Below are 17,512 nucleotides of genomic sequence, written 5' to 3'. Positions count from 1 at the left end.
TCCTCCCTGTTGTTCAGAATCAAATCTAAACTGGCTTTCCCCCTGGCTACTTCATCCACTCTCTGAAGAAAAAAAATTGTCCCCAATACATTCCAAGAACTTATTGGAAATGTTGTGTTTTGCTGTACTTTTCCAACTGATGTCAGGGTATTTAAAGTCCTCCATTAGTACCAGGCAATGTGGTTTGGATAGTTTTGTTATTTGTTCTAGAAATGCCTCATCCACCTTCTCTTCCTGATTTGGCGGTCCATAGGAGACCCTTGATAACAGCCCTATAATTTGTTTCCTTTCCCATAGATACACCCGATGGCGACCACAGAATGGGGAAATCAAACGTCCATCTCAGACGTCATCCTCCTCGGATTTGGAAATCTTCCAGAACTACAGATCCTTCTTTTCCTGCTGTTTCTAATGATCTACATTATGTCTGTGTCTGGGAATATCCTCACTGTTGTGCTAGTTGTAGCTGATCAGCCCCATGTACTTCTTCCTGGGGAACTTGTCCTGCTTGGAGACCTGCTACTCCTCCACCATCCTGCCCAGGATACTAGCCAGTCTCCTGACTGGGAACAGGACCATCTCATTCAGAATGTGCATCATACAATATTATTTCTTTGCTTTTCTCGTAAGTGTTGAGTGTTACCTCTTGTCTCTGATGTCTTACGACCAGTATTTAGCGATATGCAAACCACTGCATTACGCAGTCCTCATGAATGGCAGGTTCTGCCTCCAGCTAGCAGCTGGCTCTTTGATCAGCGGGCTTCTGGCTAGTAGCACATTGACATCCTTGATATCACAGTTATCTTTTTGTGGCCCCAACGAAGTTGACCATTTTTTGTGTGACATCATCCCAGTAAAAAAGCTGTCCTGCAGTGACACCAGCCTGGTGGACACCATGACTTTCATTCTGGCCTCCGTATACACCCTGCCCCCATTTCTATTAACCCTGGTGTCCTATGTGTGCATCATCGCCACCATCCTGAGAGTCCCGTCCACCACCGGGAGGCAGAAAGCATTTTCCACCTGCTCCTCTCACCTCATCGTGGTGACACTTTTCTATGGGGCCCTGATCATTGTCTAAGTGCTGCCAGACACCGACACACTGAGGATCCTTAACAAAGTGTTCGCCGTCTTCTACACCATTCTCACTCCCATGGTCAACCCCCTCATCTACAGCCTGAGGAACAGAGAGGTCAAGGAGGCCCTAAGAAGAGCTGTCAACTCATTGCTAATTTTCACAGGAATTGAGACAGTTCAAACTAAGGGCTTGTGCTTCTGGGGAAAAGCCCGGCGTAGCTAGTGCAAATCATATTGCTGTGCAGTGGGAGCGTCAGTGCAGAATAACAATTGCACTTTAAATTCACACCCGAGCTATTTCATACTAACATCCCTGTGAAGAGCCGTTTTGAGCTACTTTCTCATATATTTTAATCCCCTTCCCCCGTGGTAAATTGTGAAAAAAATCTTTTTATTTTAATCTCTTTCTCTCTTTCTTTGAAACATGAAAAGCAAAAGAAAATTTGAAAGTGAGAGAAAATTATACTTTCTACATCCTTCTTCTCCCTGCCTTTAAAGGAACAAGAACAAAGACCTGAAAACTAAGAGAAAATGTGTGAGTGGGGGAAACAAGGGAGGGATCATTTTTAAAAAATGGGAAAATTAGAATGTGAGAGAGGGGAGAGGAAAGAGGAATTTCTCCAAATTAAAAACATTTTAAAATCTTTATTTGATCATAGTCAAAATTTCAGACAAAGTGAGAGCTGATTGTTTTCTTTCGACAAAGATTCACAGGAATTTTCACATGGTTTTTAATAGTCTGGTGCCTCGGGTGGCTTCTGTTAAAGCTTTTAATAAAAAGGAGGCAACAGATAAGTGACTTCTGAGACAATGTTGGCATAAAAACACACGTCAGAACTGTTCTTTGTGTCTTAAACAGCCAACAAAAACTGAAGTGAATTTTCATTACTTCGACTAGCGCCGCCATCTTAAAATATTTTTCTTGCAAATTTGATTTAAAATTAAAATAAAAAATGGTAATTACATTAACATCTATGCTAATTTTTGGTAGATCTGGTCAAAAATGTTCCAGGAAGGTTTGGAAGATTTGTTTTCTTCAAATGTAGATTTTATTGAAAATTTTGTGCCACAAAAATTCAGTTTTCAATTACAGCAATGTGCCCCCAAGCTCCCCAAAACTGCTAAATAAGAAAAAAAAAGTTGGCAGGGGGCTGAGGGGAGCAAAGGAAAATTCACCTTAAAAGTACTCAGTGTCAGTGTGACCAACACATTTCCCAGCTTTAAACTGGATTAATTATTGAGCACTCAGCTTCCAACACCTTGGGCCTGATATGTTCGAAGCTCTGAGCACCTGCAGCTCCTGTCAACTTCAATGAGATCATCCTGAGGTACCATTAGTATACACTCTCATATCTATCTGTCTGTCTGTCTGTCTTTCTAGCTATCTGATGTTGGGGCCATGCAGGTTGGCTTATCACTGAAGGAGAAATTATGAATATTTTCTTTTGCAATTTATTTGTTTACACTCTATACGCCAGTCCTGGAACACAGGTGGTCACAAATGACAAACAGGCAATCGCCCTCTGTTAGAAATCTCAGCCCACGCTCCAGTAACTCCACCTGAAGAATTGCCTCTAGTTAGAGAGATTAAAGCAAAGAGCAAACCCTCTTCCTATTTGCAACAGTTCCTTCCAGAAGAACTGCATCATCAAACTAACAACAATAGAGCATTTCTCCAAAGGCTGAACAGTTGCTCATATGTTAAGAAAAAGATCTTGTAAGACTAAGAGTAATGGTGCCATCTGTTGACTCTAGCCATCACAATATATTAGAAACAATGTATTTTGTATGAAGAAAATCAATTCCTGGAAATTTGAGGCAGAATAGATGTTAAAGTTATGAGGCTGAGTGGAATAAATATTTAAGGTGTCCTTGAATTATAGATCTATTTGGAGGGTTTTTCTTGTGGAATAATCCTTTCAAAGTATTCCCAAAGTAATCAATAATACATTACTTCTATTGAAAAGTAGTTACTAATATGTGTGACACTCTGCGTTTGAAAACACCACCTCAGAAACGCCATATGACTCACCAATGGGGAGGGGAAACGCCATCTCTCTTGGTCTCTGGGACATATTCCCTATCTGGGCAGACTGCAGGTTCCACAAAACATTGGTCTCTCTGGAAAGCTGTGCAGTACTGTGGCAGATGGTATCAAGCACTCAAATACTGTGGTGATGGGACTCAGACACAGCAGTGCAGACAGCTCTAGGAGACTGACTAGATGGCTATTGCTTCAGAGAGTCACATCTGTCACTGCCTAGTGTCTATAAGCAGCACAAAACAGGTTGGTGCGCCACGGCTGAAATGGGTGGCGATTTTACATTTGAAGGGAAGCTACAACAAAGAAACCAACCAAGCAAATAGAGCTGGGAATTGCAGTGGAGGAGGGTGCAGGGGGAAGTTTGCTGCAAGTGAATTGTAAGGAAAACGGACTGCTAGGACAGTCTGCTAGAAGATGAGGGTTGGACGGGACCTCAGGAAGTCATCTAATCCAACCCCCTGCTCAAAGTAAGACCTACCCTGACTAAATCATCCCAACCAGGGCTTTGTCAAGCCGGGTCTTAAAAAACCCTCAGCTGTGCAGGGAGCCACCTGTATTTCCAGGGTTGTGGCTGGGATCCCCCCCACAGCCCTGCTGTCAGCGCTGCCCTAACCCTGAGCCCAACCCTGCCCCCCCCACCAAATTTCCTACAGATGTAAAAATTGAAATTGCTAAAAATTGAAGGAAGAAGCAACACAAATCAGAATTAGTCCCCAAAAGTGCAGCCAACCCTGCTCCAGCCATGAATTCTGCCAAGCCAGCTTATTGCCAGTGTCTCCTCCCCTAGCATCCAGCACAACAGCAAATATCAGCTCCCTTTTCCCCACGTCATCTCACCCAGCCCCTTGGCACCCCAGCGAGGTCAGTGCCAGAAAGGAAAGGAAAGCCTTGTGCGCTTCGCAGAGGGATGGTGAAAGGGGAATCAAGGATTCTCCAGTGTTTGAAGAGCTCGTCTTAGACTTGGCAGACGTTGGTTGAATTCCGTCCTTTGTCACGAGCACAGTGCGGGACTTGAGGTCGGATTTCCAAAGGCTGGCGGGCACCTAAAATTGCACCCGGGTGCCTGAGTAGGGTCCGTGGCTAACACCCGTCGATTTCAAATCCCTCTAAGGGTCTCTTTGTCATTAGGAGCTGAAATCCCTCTATCCATCTGTCCCTCTGTGAGCCAGGTCCCCCATCGGTAAAGCAGGGATAACAGCACCATACTGGGGTGGTAGGAGGATAGATCCATGCAAGACAAGAGAGGTGCCCAGATACCATGGTGATGGAGCCAGATAGGGAGCTAGGAGAGCAGTGACCTGGCAGCTGTTGTCTTTTTCCAAATTCAGTCCAAATTTTGCTTTGGGTTGGGAACGTGAGAGCGATCATTGCCCCATTGCCCTTGGATTGCCACGGGATTAGTTACCTAGCAAACTTACATGCCTTCAAAAACCTGCAGACTCAAGAACCAGGAAGGGAAAAGGTAGCTTTACCTCTAAGGCAGGTCTGTGAGCAGCTGGAGTCGGATGTCACCTCCTCACTCAGCATTTCAGAGCCTAGGACCCTGGTTATTCAGTCCATTGTCTCTCCTCACCGCAGTCCCGTACTTCCCTGTAAATAGAATGACGTAACCCAGATGTGCTCCCCTGGCTCTGTTATGTCTGGTAACATGCCCTGCGCATCATACTCTGCGCCAAACGGGGAACGTCTTTTCTGCTTATTATCTATCCTTCTGTGGGAAGGGGCTGTCTCCTGAGGCACATCTGCTAATAGAATGTAACAGGCAAGGGAAAGTTCCGGTTTCTTTTAAGACCGTGTCGGTCGAGTCAAACTTGTAGTCTCAAAGGAAAAGTCATGGAGAGAAAAAAAGATTTCATCCTAAAACAAATCTGTTTACTGGGTGAATGTTATTTTGATTGTGAAGCAATAACTCACTAGTTCTATGAATCAAGTTGACAGCTGATAGTTTCACAACAGCCTAAGTGATTTAGACACTGAGTTGCCATTCAATTCCCTGAGGCAGATTCGAAAGTCTCAGCATAGGTAGCTGAGCTTGCACTTTCCCAAAAAGAACCTCCTGCTGCTCTGAAGACCCGACATCAGATAATCAGTTTGGTAATGTTTGAAAAGGTGTCAAAGTGATTTAGGTGCCTAAGTCCATTTCTCAAAAGAGTCTTCTGCTGCTGAGCTTTAGTAACTGAGTCTCACTGAAAGTCGACAGGACTCAGGCACTAAAGTCTCTTTGGATATTCACGTCAGTGTTTTTGAAAATCGTTGCTCAGATAAAATGCAGATAGAACAAGGGGCTTTCCACATTTTGGCTGGAATTTTCAAAGCAGGGTAATGTACACAAGACACACAGTCAACTGCCACTGAATTGCTGTGAGAGCTTGGCACCTAACTCCCTTATGCTTCTTGGAAAAGCCCAGAGTACGGAAGCATTGAAGTCCAGGAACCTGAAATTAGAAAACTGCAAATAGTTCCTTTCCCAGACCCTGGAAGAAGTTTCAGAGTCAAGGTGGATCTTCAGTGCCACAGCAATGCTAACAATGAAATCTCTTGTATCAGAACTATGCGCCGTTAGCTGGTCTATTGGAGTGTTTGATCACCAGCAGCACAGGACTGCCATGTTAATTAGGTTCTGAGGTAAAAATACTCTTAAACCAAGCAATTGCTTAATATGCTAATTAGCCACACCTTCTATGCTAATTGGCCTAGCCTTTTATGCTAATTAGCATCACCTTTTATGCTAATTAGAAGGGCAGGGCAGGGCAGGGAGTTATGTGCCAGGGAAGGGGGGGTTACCTTCGGAGTGAGAACGTCAACATGGATAGGGGAGGGGCTAGGAGCCAGGAGGAGGGAATCCCCCCTTCCAACTGCCATCCTCAACCGTCACTTGCTGGATCTCTTATTACTGAGCCTTGTGTAAGAATCCTCTTCCTGAAACCAATCACTGCTCTGCGTGTTACAAAATGTCCCGAGACTGATACCAGGCCCTTCAATCACCCCAGTATCCAATCCAGCCCTCTCTGAATGTTGTTTTTAAACCCCTTTGGAGGCTCTTCCGAATGCCTTTACGTCAACGTTCTTCCTGGCCGCTTAGACAACGAAAGCAAAACTCTCTGGCTCTGGTGGAATACCACTAGCCTTTTAACAGTGCCCACTGGGAAACCTGCCAAAGCTACGTGATCAAGGTGGCTGGCGTTTAAAATTGGATAGGGCAGAGCATCGGAGGATACTGTCAGCCGTGGAACTGGAGTACAGCCGGGTGGTCACTCAGGAGGCTGCCAGCACCCTGCTCAGCCTGCACAGCTCCCCAGACCCACTGGGGGAGCTCCTGGGGGGCACTGAACCCCCAGCACTTCCCCATGGACTTGAGTCTGTCATGCTAGGGGCCTTCTTCCCCCAAGGGGCTGCAGGGGCACCAGCACTTTCATTCTCACGCCCCCTTTCGCCAGGGATGGGCACTTCCAAAGGTCGGTGCTGCTCGTAACATGGCGGGGAGTTCTAAAGGCTATTTCTCCTCCGAATGACTCCTACCTCAGGAGTTTTTCCACAAGTTTTTCCCAAGCCATATCATGTAGCAGGGAATTCCACTGCTTAACTCCTAATTGCCTCCGCAGGGAGTTTTCCACAGGCTAAAATGCAGCCTTATATCCTGTGCCAGGGAGTTCAGCAGGTTATCCTGCCTATTTCCCTGCCCACTAGCTCTGTCCAAGGTTTACAGCCCAGTTAAATATCAGGTCACTTTCCACCTTCAGACTCCCAAGATCATGTGGCAAGGAGTCTTTCCGACCAGCAGCCTGCCTTTGGGAGTTTTCTATGGGTTAAACCCAGTCATATGTCCTGTGGCGGGGAGCCTCACAGGTTACCCCTTGATTGCTTGTCTCTGGGATTAAATCCCTGTCATAATATCTTTTCAGTTCTTCAGTTTAACCCTGCTGCCAAGGTCCTGAAACAGGGAGTCCTGCTGGTTCGCCGTACTATGGGCTTAAACCTCCGCAACATCTTGTGGCAGGGAGTTCTACAGGTGAACCCAGCTGACAGCCTGGCAAAGGACATTTTCAACAGCCCCATGCTCTCGTTACCCTGTGGCAGGCAGTTCTGCAGATTGCTTTTAGTGATACACCCGCTGGGTGGCATTTGCCCTGTGTGGAAGAGCCAGGTTTGACCATGGAAAGGAACACTATTCCACCGCCAAGAGACACAAAAGTGTTGTCCCATGTGGCGTTGTTTTTTTCTGTTCAGTTTCTTTCATGTTCATAAATGAGAATCCTAAAGGGATGGAAAACCCAGTTGGTGGGTTAGAAAACAGTGTCGTGTGTCTTTAAATCCTTGCACTTTGATTAGAGTTGAATCGGCTTTTATAGGCATAAGACAGGGGGCCTTTCCCTTCTCCAGGACACTGTACGGCTCCAGCTCCAGGGCAGGGGACTGACTGGCTCAGGGGAGCAGGGAACGGGATAGGGGGCCTTTCCTCTCTAGGGGGCACCGGCTTCCATCCAGTTCCACGGCGGGGACTGGCTGACTCAGGAGGGTCAGAGGATCTAGCCCAGTTAACAGCCGCCCCTCACTGCTGCCCTGGATTAGGCCCGTTAGAGGAATGCAGCCTTTTCTTCCTGACCCCTTGGAGCATGAGGGTGAATCCCCAATCCCAAGGACTCAGAGACAAGGGTCCAGCTCCCAAGGCTCTTTATTGCAGTCAGTCCAGCCGCTGCCTGCTTGGGGTCCTGCCTGGCTCAGGGGTCCCTAGCGATGCTAGGCAGGTCCCCGCCTCTCGAAGCACTGAGCTCCTCCCTCATCTCCTCCATCATGACTTCCAGAAGGTCCAGCACATCGGCCAGGTCCATCCGCCTTGAGCGTGGCTTGGGCTGGAGAGGGGACAAAAATGCAGGGAAGGAGGCTGGGGTTCAGCCCCTGCAGCCCCCCCAGCCCTAGGAGTGAGCCTCTATGTGGAGGACAGATGTACAGCTTAACCCCAATATAAACAGGCTGAGTGCTGTCCAATCCGAGTACTATCATGTGGCAGGTAGTCCCACAGGTTAACCCCAATAATAAACTAATAGCAGGGAGTTTGTATTATCATTGCAGCACCTGTCACACCACTCCCCAAGGGCACTAAACTCTCCACTTTTTGACAGCTAAAGGCCGTATAGCCCCATCTTCAGGCAGGGGATCCCAGGACTTAATTCCACTTATAAACCAGAAGCAGGGTGTCCCCAGCTACATCCCACAGCCGGGACCTCCTCCATTTAGCCGCGCTAATAGCTCAGTGGCACGGAATTAGCAGGTTAGCAACACCGATAGCCCTTTGTCAGGTAGTCCCCCGGGTTAACCCCACTCATGACCTGCAGGAGAAACCCTCTAATGGCAGCGGGTACCTCAGGTTAGCCCCAGTAATAATCGACAGGCAGGGAGCCACACAGGTTCATCCCACTAATGACCAAGTTTCAGGCCTGGCAGGTCTCCAGACACCTCCTTGCTGCCCCCCCCCAGCGGCATCTATAACCAGCTCGCTCTCCATGCCCATGAGCTGCTTCAGACACAAACCATGGGAAGTCCCGCCTCAAGGGGTCTGACCGGCAGCAGCCTCATGGCTCTTGATTGGCTCCCTGCCCTATAGCAACCCAAGGGGAATTCCAGAAAGGGGACAAGGCACAGTGCGGGTCTCCTGTAGCTGCCATGACCATTCCTGCTCCTGGCTGGGACCTCACTTCCTGACCAGGACTCTGGACCCTAGGTATCGACCCTGGCCTGGAACCTGCATACGACACCTGTGTTACGCCTAGTCTCAGGTTGGGCCCTGCTGCCCTTGTCAGGATGCTGACACCAAGTGTCAGGCAATCCAGCAGGAGAACCCCTCCAAAGTCCAAGGAGTCCCACAAGTTAGCCCTGCTGTCAGCCCACTGGCAGGGGCTCTTGCAGACTAAGCCTACTAATACTCCAGCGCCAGGAAGTCCCGCAGGCTACACCCCTTCTAACAATCCAGCAGCAGGGAGTCCCATGGGCTCACCCCGTTAAACTCAGGCCCTGACTTACTTTCTTTGGTGAATGGCCCCACCGGGGGAGCAGGATCTTGAAGATCACTATGCCCAGTGCCAGGGTGAGGGCCAGGGGCCAATAAGCCGGCCCGGGCCAACCCAGGGCCCCTGTTGCTATCGCCAGGGGAGGCTGGCATTGCGGGAGGTTCTCCATCCCCACTTCGTACCACTCGGGACGCTGCCCAGGGAAACACTGCGGCAGGCACAGCGCCTCTTGGTTCATGGCTCAACCACGCAGAACGGAGACCAGGACCTGATGTGTTGGTTCTGAGCCGGCTCCTGGAACCTCCAGTTGCTCAGTGACATGCAAATAGCAGTGACTTCATAAAGTGGGGCAACTGGTCAGGGTTGATGGGGCAACTGGTCAGGGTTGTCAGTACTCTGGGCATAGGCAGAGCTGGCTGGGGAATGGGGAGCCCAGGGCTGCAGCTCGGAATTGAGAGACACAGGCAGAGATTGGGGTCAGGAGCCCTGGACAGGGGCAGCAGGGGGCTGCGGGTCAGGATTGAGGGGCACTGATGTCATGTCACTGTTATTCATGTTGAGGAAGTTTTCTATGCAAAATGTGCCCCCGAAGTCGAGAACTTTGGTGCATATACATATGAACGTGTAGCCTTCTGAGTTTATACAGAGATTTTCTCACACCTTTTGGATCTCAGGAGCGAAAACCCAAGAGATGCCGTCCTCAGTGAGTTTTTTACCTTCAGACTAGTTCCCACCCCTTAGCGACCCATCTGAGATTGAAAACAAACCAAGTCCAGCTGTCATGCTGTCTGGAATGGGGACAACTATGAGTGCCAATCTCAGGTCAGCCTGGCAGAAATCAGGGCAGACCTCCAAACTGGTGGTATGGACAGTCGCATTGGGGAAGTGAATGCGTGGTTACGCAGGTGGTGTCGAAGGGAGGGCTTTGGATTCTTCGATCATGGAATGCTGTTCCAGGAAGAAGGATTACTAGGAAGGGACGGGATTCATCTAACGAAGACAGGGAAGAGTATCTTCACAGACAGGCTGGCTAACCTAGTGAGGAGGGCTTTAAACTAGTTTCGACGGGGGACGGGGACCTAAGCCCGAAGGTAAACGGGGAAGAGGGACACCACAAGGAAGCAGAAGGAGGAGGGTGCAGCAGGGGAGGCCTGCCGATTCATACTGTGAAAGTAGGCCACTCGGCTACTTATCTCAAGTGCCTGTACACAAATGCAAGAAGCCTGGGAAAGAAGCAGGAAGAACTGGAAGCCCTGGCACAGTCAAGAAACTACGACATGATTGGAATAACTGAGACTTGGTGGAATAACTCTCATGATTGGAGCGCTGTCATGGATGGGTATAAACTGTTCAGGAAGGACAGGCAGGGGCGAAAGGGGGAGGAGTTGCACTGTATGTAAGAGAGCACTATGACTGCTCTGAGCTCCAGTATGAAACTGGAGATAAGTCAGTTGAGTGTCTCTGGGTTAAGCTTAGAAGCAAGAACAATAAGAGTGATGTCCTGGTGGGTGTCTGTTACAGACCACCAGACCAGGAGGATGAGGTAGATGAGGCTTTCTTTGCTCAACTAGGGAAAGTTTCCAGTTCACAGGGCCTGATTCTCATGGGAGACTTCAATCACCCTGACATCTGCTGGAAGAGCAATACAGCAGAGCACAAACAATCCAGGAAGTTTTTGGAGAGTGTTGCAGACAATTTCCTGGTGCAAGTGCTGGAGCAACCAACTAGGGGCCGTGCTTTTCTTGACCTGCTGCTCACAAACAGGGAAGATTTGGTAGGAGAAGTAGAAGTGGGTGGCAACCTAGGCAGCAGTGACCATGAGATGGTCGAGTTCAGGATCCTGACGAAAGGAAGGAAGGAGAGTAGCAGGATACGGACCTTGGACTTCAGAAAAGCGGACTTTGACTCCCTCAGGGAACTGATGGGCAGGATTCCCTGGGAGGCTAATATGAGGGGGAAAGGAACCCAAGAGAGCTGGCTGTTTTTTAAAGAGACCTTATTGAGGGCACAAGAGCAAACCATCCCGATGTGCAGAAAGAATAGCAAATATGGTAGGCGTCCAGCTTGGCTTAACAAAGATGTCCTTGGCGAACTTAAACACAAAAAAGAAGCTTACAAGAAGTGGAAGCTTGGTCAGATGACTAGGGAGGATTATATAAACACTGCTCGAACGTGCAGGAATGAATTCAGGAAGGCCAAAGCGCAATTGGAGTTGCAGCTAGCAAGGGACGTGAAGGGGAACAAGAAGGGTTTCTACAGGCATGTTGCCAACAAGAGGAAGATTAGAGAAAGTGTGGGCCCCTTAGAGAATGAGGGAAGCGACCTAGTGATGGAGGATGTGGAGAAAGCTGAGGTCCTCCATCCCTTTTTTGCCTCTGTCTTCACAGACAAGATCAGCTCCCAGATTGCTGTATTGGGTGGCACAGAATGGGAAGGAGGCGAACTTCCCGCAGTGCTGAAGGAACGGTTCCAAGACTATTTAGAAGGATTGGACATTCACAAGTCCATGGGGCCTGATGCAATGCACCCGAGGGTGCTGAGGGAGTTGGCTGAGGTGATTTCAGAGCCATTGGCTATTATCTTTGAAAGCTCGTGGCAACAGGGGGAGGTCCCTGAGGACTGGAAAAAAAGCAAATATAGTGCCCATCTTCAAAAAAGGGAGGAAAGAGGATCCAGGGAACTATAGACCGGTCAGCCTCACCTCAATCCCTGGAAAAATCATGGAGCAGGTCCTTAAGGAATCCATTTTAAGGCACTTGGAGGAGAGGAAGGTGATCAGGAACAGTCAACACGGATTCACCAAGGGAAAGTCATGCCTGACCAACCTGATTGCTTTCTATGATGAGGTGACTGGCTCTGTGGATGGAAGGCGGTGGACGTGATATACCTTGACTTTAGCAAAGCTTTTGATACTGTCTCTCACAGTATTCTTATCTGCAAGTTAAAGAAGTATGGGTTGGATGAATGGACTCTAAAATGGATAGAGAACTGGCTGGAGCATAGGGCTCAATGAGTAGTGATCAATGGCTCCATGTCTAGCTGGCAACCGGTCACAAGCGGAGTTCCCCAGGGGTCGGTCCTGGGGCCGGTTTTGTTCAACATCTTTATTAATGATCTGGAGGATGGGGTAAATTGCACCCTCAGCAAGTTTGTGGACGACACTAAGCTGGGGGGAGTGGTAGATACCCTGGAATGTAGGGATAGGATACAGAGTGACCTAAACAAACTGGAGGATTGGGCCAAAAGAAATCTAATGAGGTTCAACAAGGACAAGTGCAGAGTCCTCCACTTAGGAAGGAAGAATCCCATGCACAGCTATAGACTGGGGACCGACGAGCTGGGCAGCAGCTCTGCAGAAAAGGACCTGGGGGTAACGGTGGATAAAAAGCTGGATATGAGTCAGCAGTGTGCCCTGGTTGTCAAGAAGGCTAATGGCATATTGGGCTGCATTAGGAGGGGCATTGCCAGCAGGTCACGGGAAGTGATTATTTCCCTCTATTCGGCATTGGTGAGGCCGCATTTAGAATATTGTGTCCAGTTTTGGGCCCCCCACTACAAAAAGGATGTGGACAATTTGGAGAGAGTGCAGCGGAGGGCAACCAAAATGATTAGGGGGCTGGAGCACAGGACTTATGAGGAGAGGCTGAGGGAACTGGGCTTGTTTAGTCTGCAAAAGAGAAGAGTGAGGGGGGATTTGATAGCGGCCTTTAACTACCTGAAAGGGGGTTCCAGGGAGGATGGGGCTAGGCTGTTCTCGGTGGTGGCAGATGACAGAACAAGGAGCAACGATCTCAAGTTGCAGGGCGGGAGGTCTAGGTTGGACATTAGGAAAAAGTTTTTACTAGGAGGGTGGTGAAGCATTGGAATGGGTTACCTAGGGAGGTGGTGGAATCTCCATCCTTAGAGGTTTTTAAGGTGAGGCTTGACAAAGCCCTGGTCGGGATGATATAGCTGAGGTTAGTCCTGCTTTGAGCAGGGGGTTGGACTAGATGACCTCCTGAGGTCCCTTCCAACTCTAATATTCTATGATTCTATGATGTGCAGTCTTGGATCCCTCTCCAGTGTTACCACGGAATCACAAGCAGTCCTCTTCCGCTCTCCAGCGCCTCTTGCACTCAGACAAACTGGACTTTGTGATCTGGGTCGCTATATCAAATATCACATCACATTAGGTTAGGCCTAACCCCAAGGGGTCAGTCACTTGCCCCCAGATCAACTGGTACGCTGGATATTACCAAAGACAATGCTGGCAGCTGATTTCTCTAGTAAACTAACTAAAGATTTATTAGCTAAGAAAAAGAAATGAGAGGTATTGAGAAGTGAAAGCAGGTTAAATATATTAACAGATGAATCAAAGTATTCCAGAATGATAGCAGAGATATAGTAATGTGCTGGTTTTCCTCGAGTCTCGCAGGGTTGCCCGAAACAACTTTAGGGATCTCTGGAATACTTCCTGTGAATGTCCAAAAAGTTCAGAGCTACAGGATCCTTTTTTGAATCCATATTCATAGCGCTATTACACAGAGAGCAGGCTGACAAGTGTATTTTTATCCACCTGGGTTTCCTTTGTTGAGGGAGGGTGAGGAATCCAACTTGAATCTTTGACCTCCGTTCATTAGGCCGCTTGCTTTGAAATTAGCATTTCCTGCTGCAGCCATTAAGTCCTTAATTAACATTTCTAAGGTTTCTTTGAGGACTACTTTTAGTTCTATCTTCGAGTGATTGCTCATATGCATTCCAATACAGGTGTGTGCGCGCCCCGTGCACAGATTCCCGGAACGTTTTTCCCTAGCAAGCCCCGCAGGGCCAGCTCAGGCGCCCCCTGGAGTGCCGCGCTCATGTCGCGGTATAAAGGGCGCTGCTGGCCCCGCGGGCCCCCAGTTCCTTCTTTCCGCCTGTGACAGTTGCTGGAACTATCGCCTCTTGCTGTCTGCAAGTAGCATTCGTACCCTAGCTTGTTTATTGACTGTTTCTTTAGTGTGTAGTCTTAAGTAGTTGTTGATAGTTAGTAGTTAAGTGTTAGAGATAAGTGCCCCTGACGGGGTTCTGTTCTTGGAGTCATGCCGGGCTCTTCAGGCTTTAAGAACTGCGATCTCTGTGCTAAAGCCTTCCCGGTCAGCGACCCACACGACCGTTGCCTCCGGTGTCTCGGGGAGCAACATAGACGTGACAAGTGCCGGATCTGTAAGTCCTTCAAGCCTCGGACTCAAAAAGAAAGAGATGCTAGGCTGAAGGCTATTTTGATGGAGTCCGCGCTCCGACCAGCGTCCGAGCCATCTCGATCACCGTCGGCACCGAGTGTGTCGTCGGTGCGGAGCGCCCCTCCACCGGCTCCGCCCTCGGCACCGACACCGGCACCAAAGGTGCCGAAGAAGACAGCACGGTCCCTGACCGCACCTAAGGACTCCTCCCTGCTACTGCAGCAAGGAGCGAGTAAGGAGACACCCCAGCCATGGGCCGTGGAGATCACTCCGGCCCCGGTGTCTCCACGCGGGCTGCCTCCCCCGACTCCTGGGGGTGGGAGAGTGCACCTGCAAGGGCCGTCAACGCCGGAGGCGTTGACAGCGGCACGAGCCCTCATGGCTATGCCTACGCCTCCGTCCTCCCCTCGGCCGAGGGGCAAGGGACCTGCGTCTCGGGGCAAACCCGCGCTGGGTGGTCCCGGTGGGTGGAGACGTTCCTAATCTAAGTCTCCATCCAGACGGTCATGGAGGGTGGAGTGCGTCGACTCCCCTCCGAGCTCCGACTCTAGGTCGTCGAGCGACTCGGCACCGCGGCACCGTGGGCGGTCCCGAGTCCATCGCCGGGGTCGCCGTCGGTCCAGCTCCGACCCCAGCACAGGCCGCAGTTCGGGCTCGCAAACTCCGTTACGGAGCCCGTCCCGGCATCGGTCACGGTCCCTGTCCGGTATATCGAGGGACAGTAGCCCGCGCCCGTCAGCGCCAGAAACCTGGGAGCCTCTTTCCATGTCGGCACCGATGGGCCCGGCACTTACGGCACCGCTGGCGCCGGCACCGATGGGCCCGACATTTACGACGCCGATGGGCCCAACGCCGATGGGCCCGACGCCGATGGGCCCGGCACCGACGACTTGGAGGACAGAGTCTTCTCAGCTTCACCGGCACCGGCACCGCTCCCGCTCCAGAGGGGGTAAGCGGCACCGCAAGTCGTTCCGACGTAGGAGCAGGTCCTCAACGTCATCTTCCCCGGTCTCGTCCTCCCACCGGCACCGCAGACGTCGGCACCGGTCGTCATCGTCGTCGTCCAGCCGCTCTCCACGTCGCAGTGGCAAGTGACGCATGGGAGGTTCTGGAGGCAAATGGGCTATGGTGCAGCAGCCCCTATCCTTGCAAGCACCGGGTTGGGGCCAAGGGCCTTGGCAGTGGCCATATTGAGGACCATGGAACGCTCCCATGGCCCAGGGGTCAATGTTCCTGCAATCTGCGGTGGCCCCTTAGGTACCCCCACTCCCAAAAACACAAGGGCAGGTTTCTGAGGAGGATTCTGACCCAGGGGAGGGACCCTCCACTGGACCCTTACCTCCATCCTCCTCCTCATCTCCGGATGATGCGGTGGCCAGGGATCACAGGGCTCCCCTGTTTGATTTCTGCGCCCATCAGGACCTCCTGAAAAGGGCAGCTGAGAACTTGGGCATGGAGTTTAAGCTCATGTCTGAGGAGGAGGACCCTTTATTTGGGCCCTCAAGGTCTGTGGGGCCATCAAGGGCAACCCTACCAGTCCATGACAGGGTCATGAAGATCGCCAGGAACCTCTGGCAGACCCCCTCCTCTCTACCTTCCACATCCAAGGGGGTAGAGAGAAAATATTATGTCCCCAAGGAACCCTTTGAGTTTTTATATAACCACCCTGCCCCAAGCTCTTTGGTGGTCGATGCGGCCAACCAAAGAGACCGTCAAGGGAACCAGGGGAACACTCCCAAAAACAAGGAGGGTCAGAAACTGGATTTATTTGGGAGGAAAATCTACTCTACTGCAGCCTTTCAGTTTAGAGTAGCGAACCACCAGGCCCTGTTAGGCAAATATAACCTAAACCTCTGGGCCTCGTTGCAAAGGTTTTCTGCCACATTACCGCCTGACCAAGCGGCGGATTTTGCCACAGTATTGCAGGAGGGGGAGGTGGTGGCAAATGCGGCCCTGCAGTCTGCCAGCGATGCAGCGGACACTGCTAGCAGGGCGATGGCCTCCGCTGTTGTCATGCTCCGCTGTTCTTGGCTCCAGGCGTCCGGCCTGTCCCCGGAGGTTCAACAGGCCATACAAGACCTCCCCTTCGACGGATCGGGGGTCTTTTCGGAGAAAACTGATGAAAAACTGCATGCCCTCAAGGACTCTCGGGCTACCCTGAAGTCCCTGGGGCTGTATATCCCCCAGGTTGCAAGACGGCAATCCCGGTCTCAAGTCCAGAGGCAGCCGCCACCCCCACCAAGGCAGGCGCCTCGACCCGCCCAGCAGAGGAGAGGTCATGAGCGCTATCGTGGGCCCAACAGAAGAGGCCGGCAAGGGTCCTCTGCTGGGGGTCAGCAAGGGCCTTCTAAAGGGGGTAATGTTAATAAACGTTTTTGACCCTGTGCAGGAGGGTAGTACTTTTCCTTCTCCCCGGGATCTTAACCGACCGTTTGCGGATAGGCTCCGTCCCTTCTTTACAGAATGGGAAGCCATTACTACGGACCCTGCCCGTGTTCAGCTCTTGGTGCAGGAGATTGATTCACTCCTGGAGCTGGGGGCGATAGAGTAAGTCCCGGTGACCGAGGAAGGTCAGGGATTTTATTCTAGATATTTTTTGATTCCCAAGGTGAAGGGGGCCTTAGACCCATTTTAGACCTACGTCGTCTGAATAAGTATATCAGACGCATTAAATTCCACATGGTTTCCCTTGCCACGATCATTCCGGTCTTAGACCCTGGGCATTGGTACGCTGCCCTGGATTTGAAGGATGCGTACTTCCACATCTCTATATTACCCAGCCATAGGAGGTTCTTACGGTTCATGGTAGCCAGACGACACTACCAGTTTCGGTCCCTACCCTTCGGGCTCTCCTTAGCACCCAGAGTTTTTACTAAATGCATGGCAGTGGTGGTGGCCCACCTGCGTCGCAGCGGGGTACAGGTCTTCCCCTACCTGGATGACTGGTTGATCCGGGGGAAGTCGAGGGCCCATGTGAGGAATAGCTTACGTCTCACCTGCGAGACATGCGCCAGACTGGGGTTACTTATTAATGAACAGAAATCCACACTCTCTCCAGTACAATGTATAGATTTTATTGGAGCTACATTGGATGCGGTACAGGCCAGAGCCTTCCTCCCGCAGACTTGGTTCGAGGCAATGGCAGCCATTATCTCCGATCTCCACAGGTCCCCCACGACGATGGC

At 50.5% G+C, this 17,512-nt stretch overlaps 1 protein-coding gene across 1 annotated transcript; it reads left to right on the top strand.

Moving 5' to 3' along the window:
• The first annotated feature begins 478 nt into the window (after nt 1–478).
• On the top strand, nt 479–1,081 carry LOC137150231 (olfactory receptor 6B1-like). Its single transcript, XM_067544012.1, has one exon. The coding sequence runs from the start codon at nt 479–481 to the stop codon at nt 1,079–1,081; it is 603 nt and encodes a 200-aa protein (XP_067400113.1).
• The last annotated feature ends 16,431 nt before the right edge of the window (nt 1,082–17,512 follow it).

This window comes from Emydura macquarii, unplaced genomic scaffold (assembly GCF_026122565.2).
Source record: "Emydura macquarii macquarii isolate MOO-44397 ecotype Brisbane River unplaced genomic scaffold, CSIRO-AGI_Emac_v2 contig_126, whole genome shotgun sequence".
In the NCBI taxonomy this organism is placed as follows: Eukaryota; Metazoa; Chordata; order Testudines; family Chelidae; genus Emydura; species Emydura macquarii.
This window is presented reverse-complemented; position numbering and strand designations above follow the sequence as displayed.

Bases quoted from the DNA above. Each gene is read 5' to 3' on its own strand.
- LOC137150231 (XM_067544012.1), top strand. From the start codon at position 479: ATGTACTTCTTCCTGGGGAACTTGTCCTGCTTGGAGACCTGCTACTCC.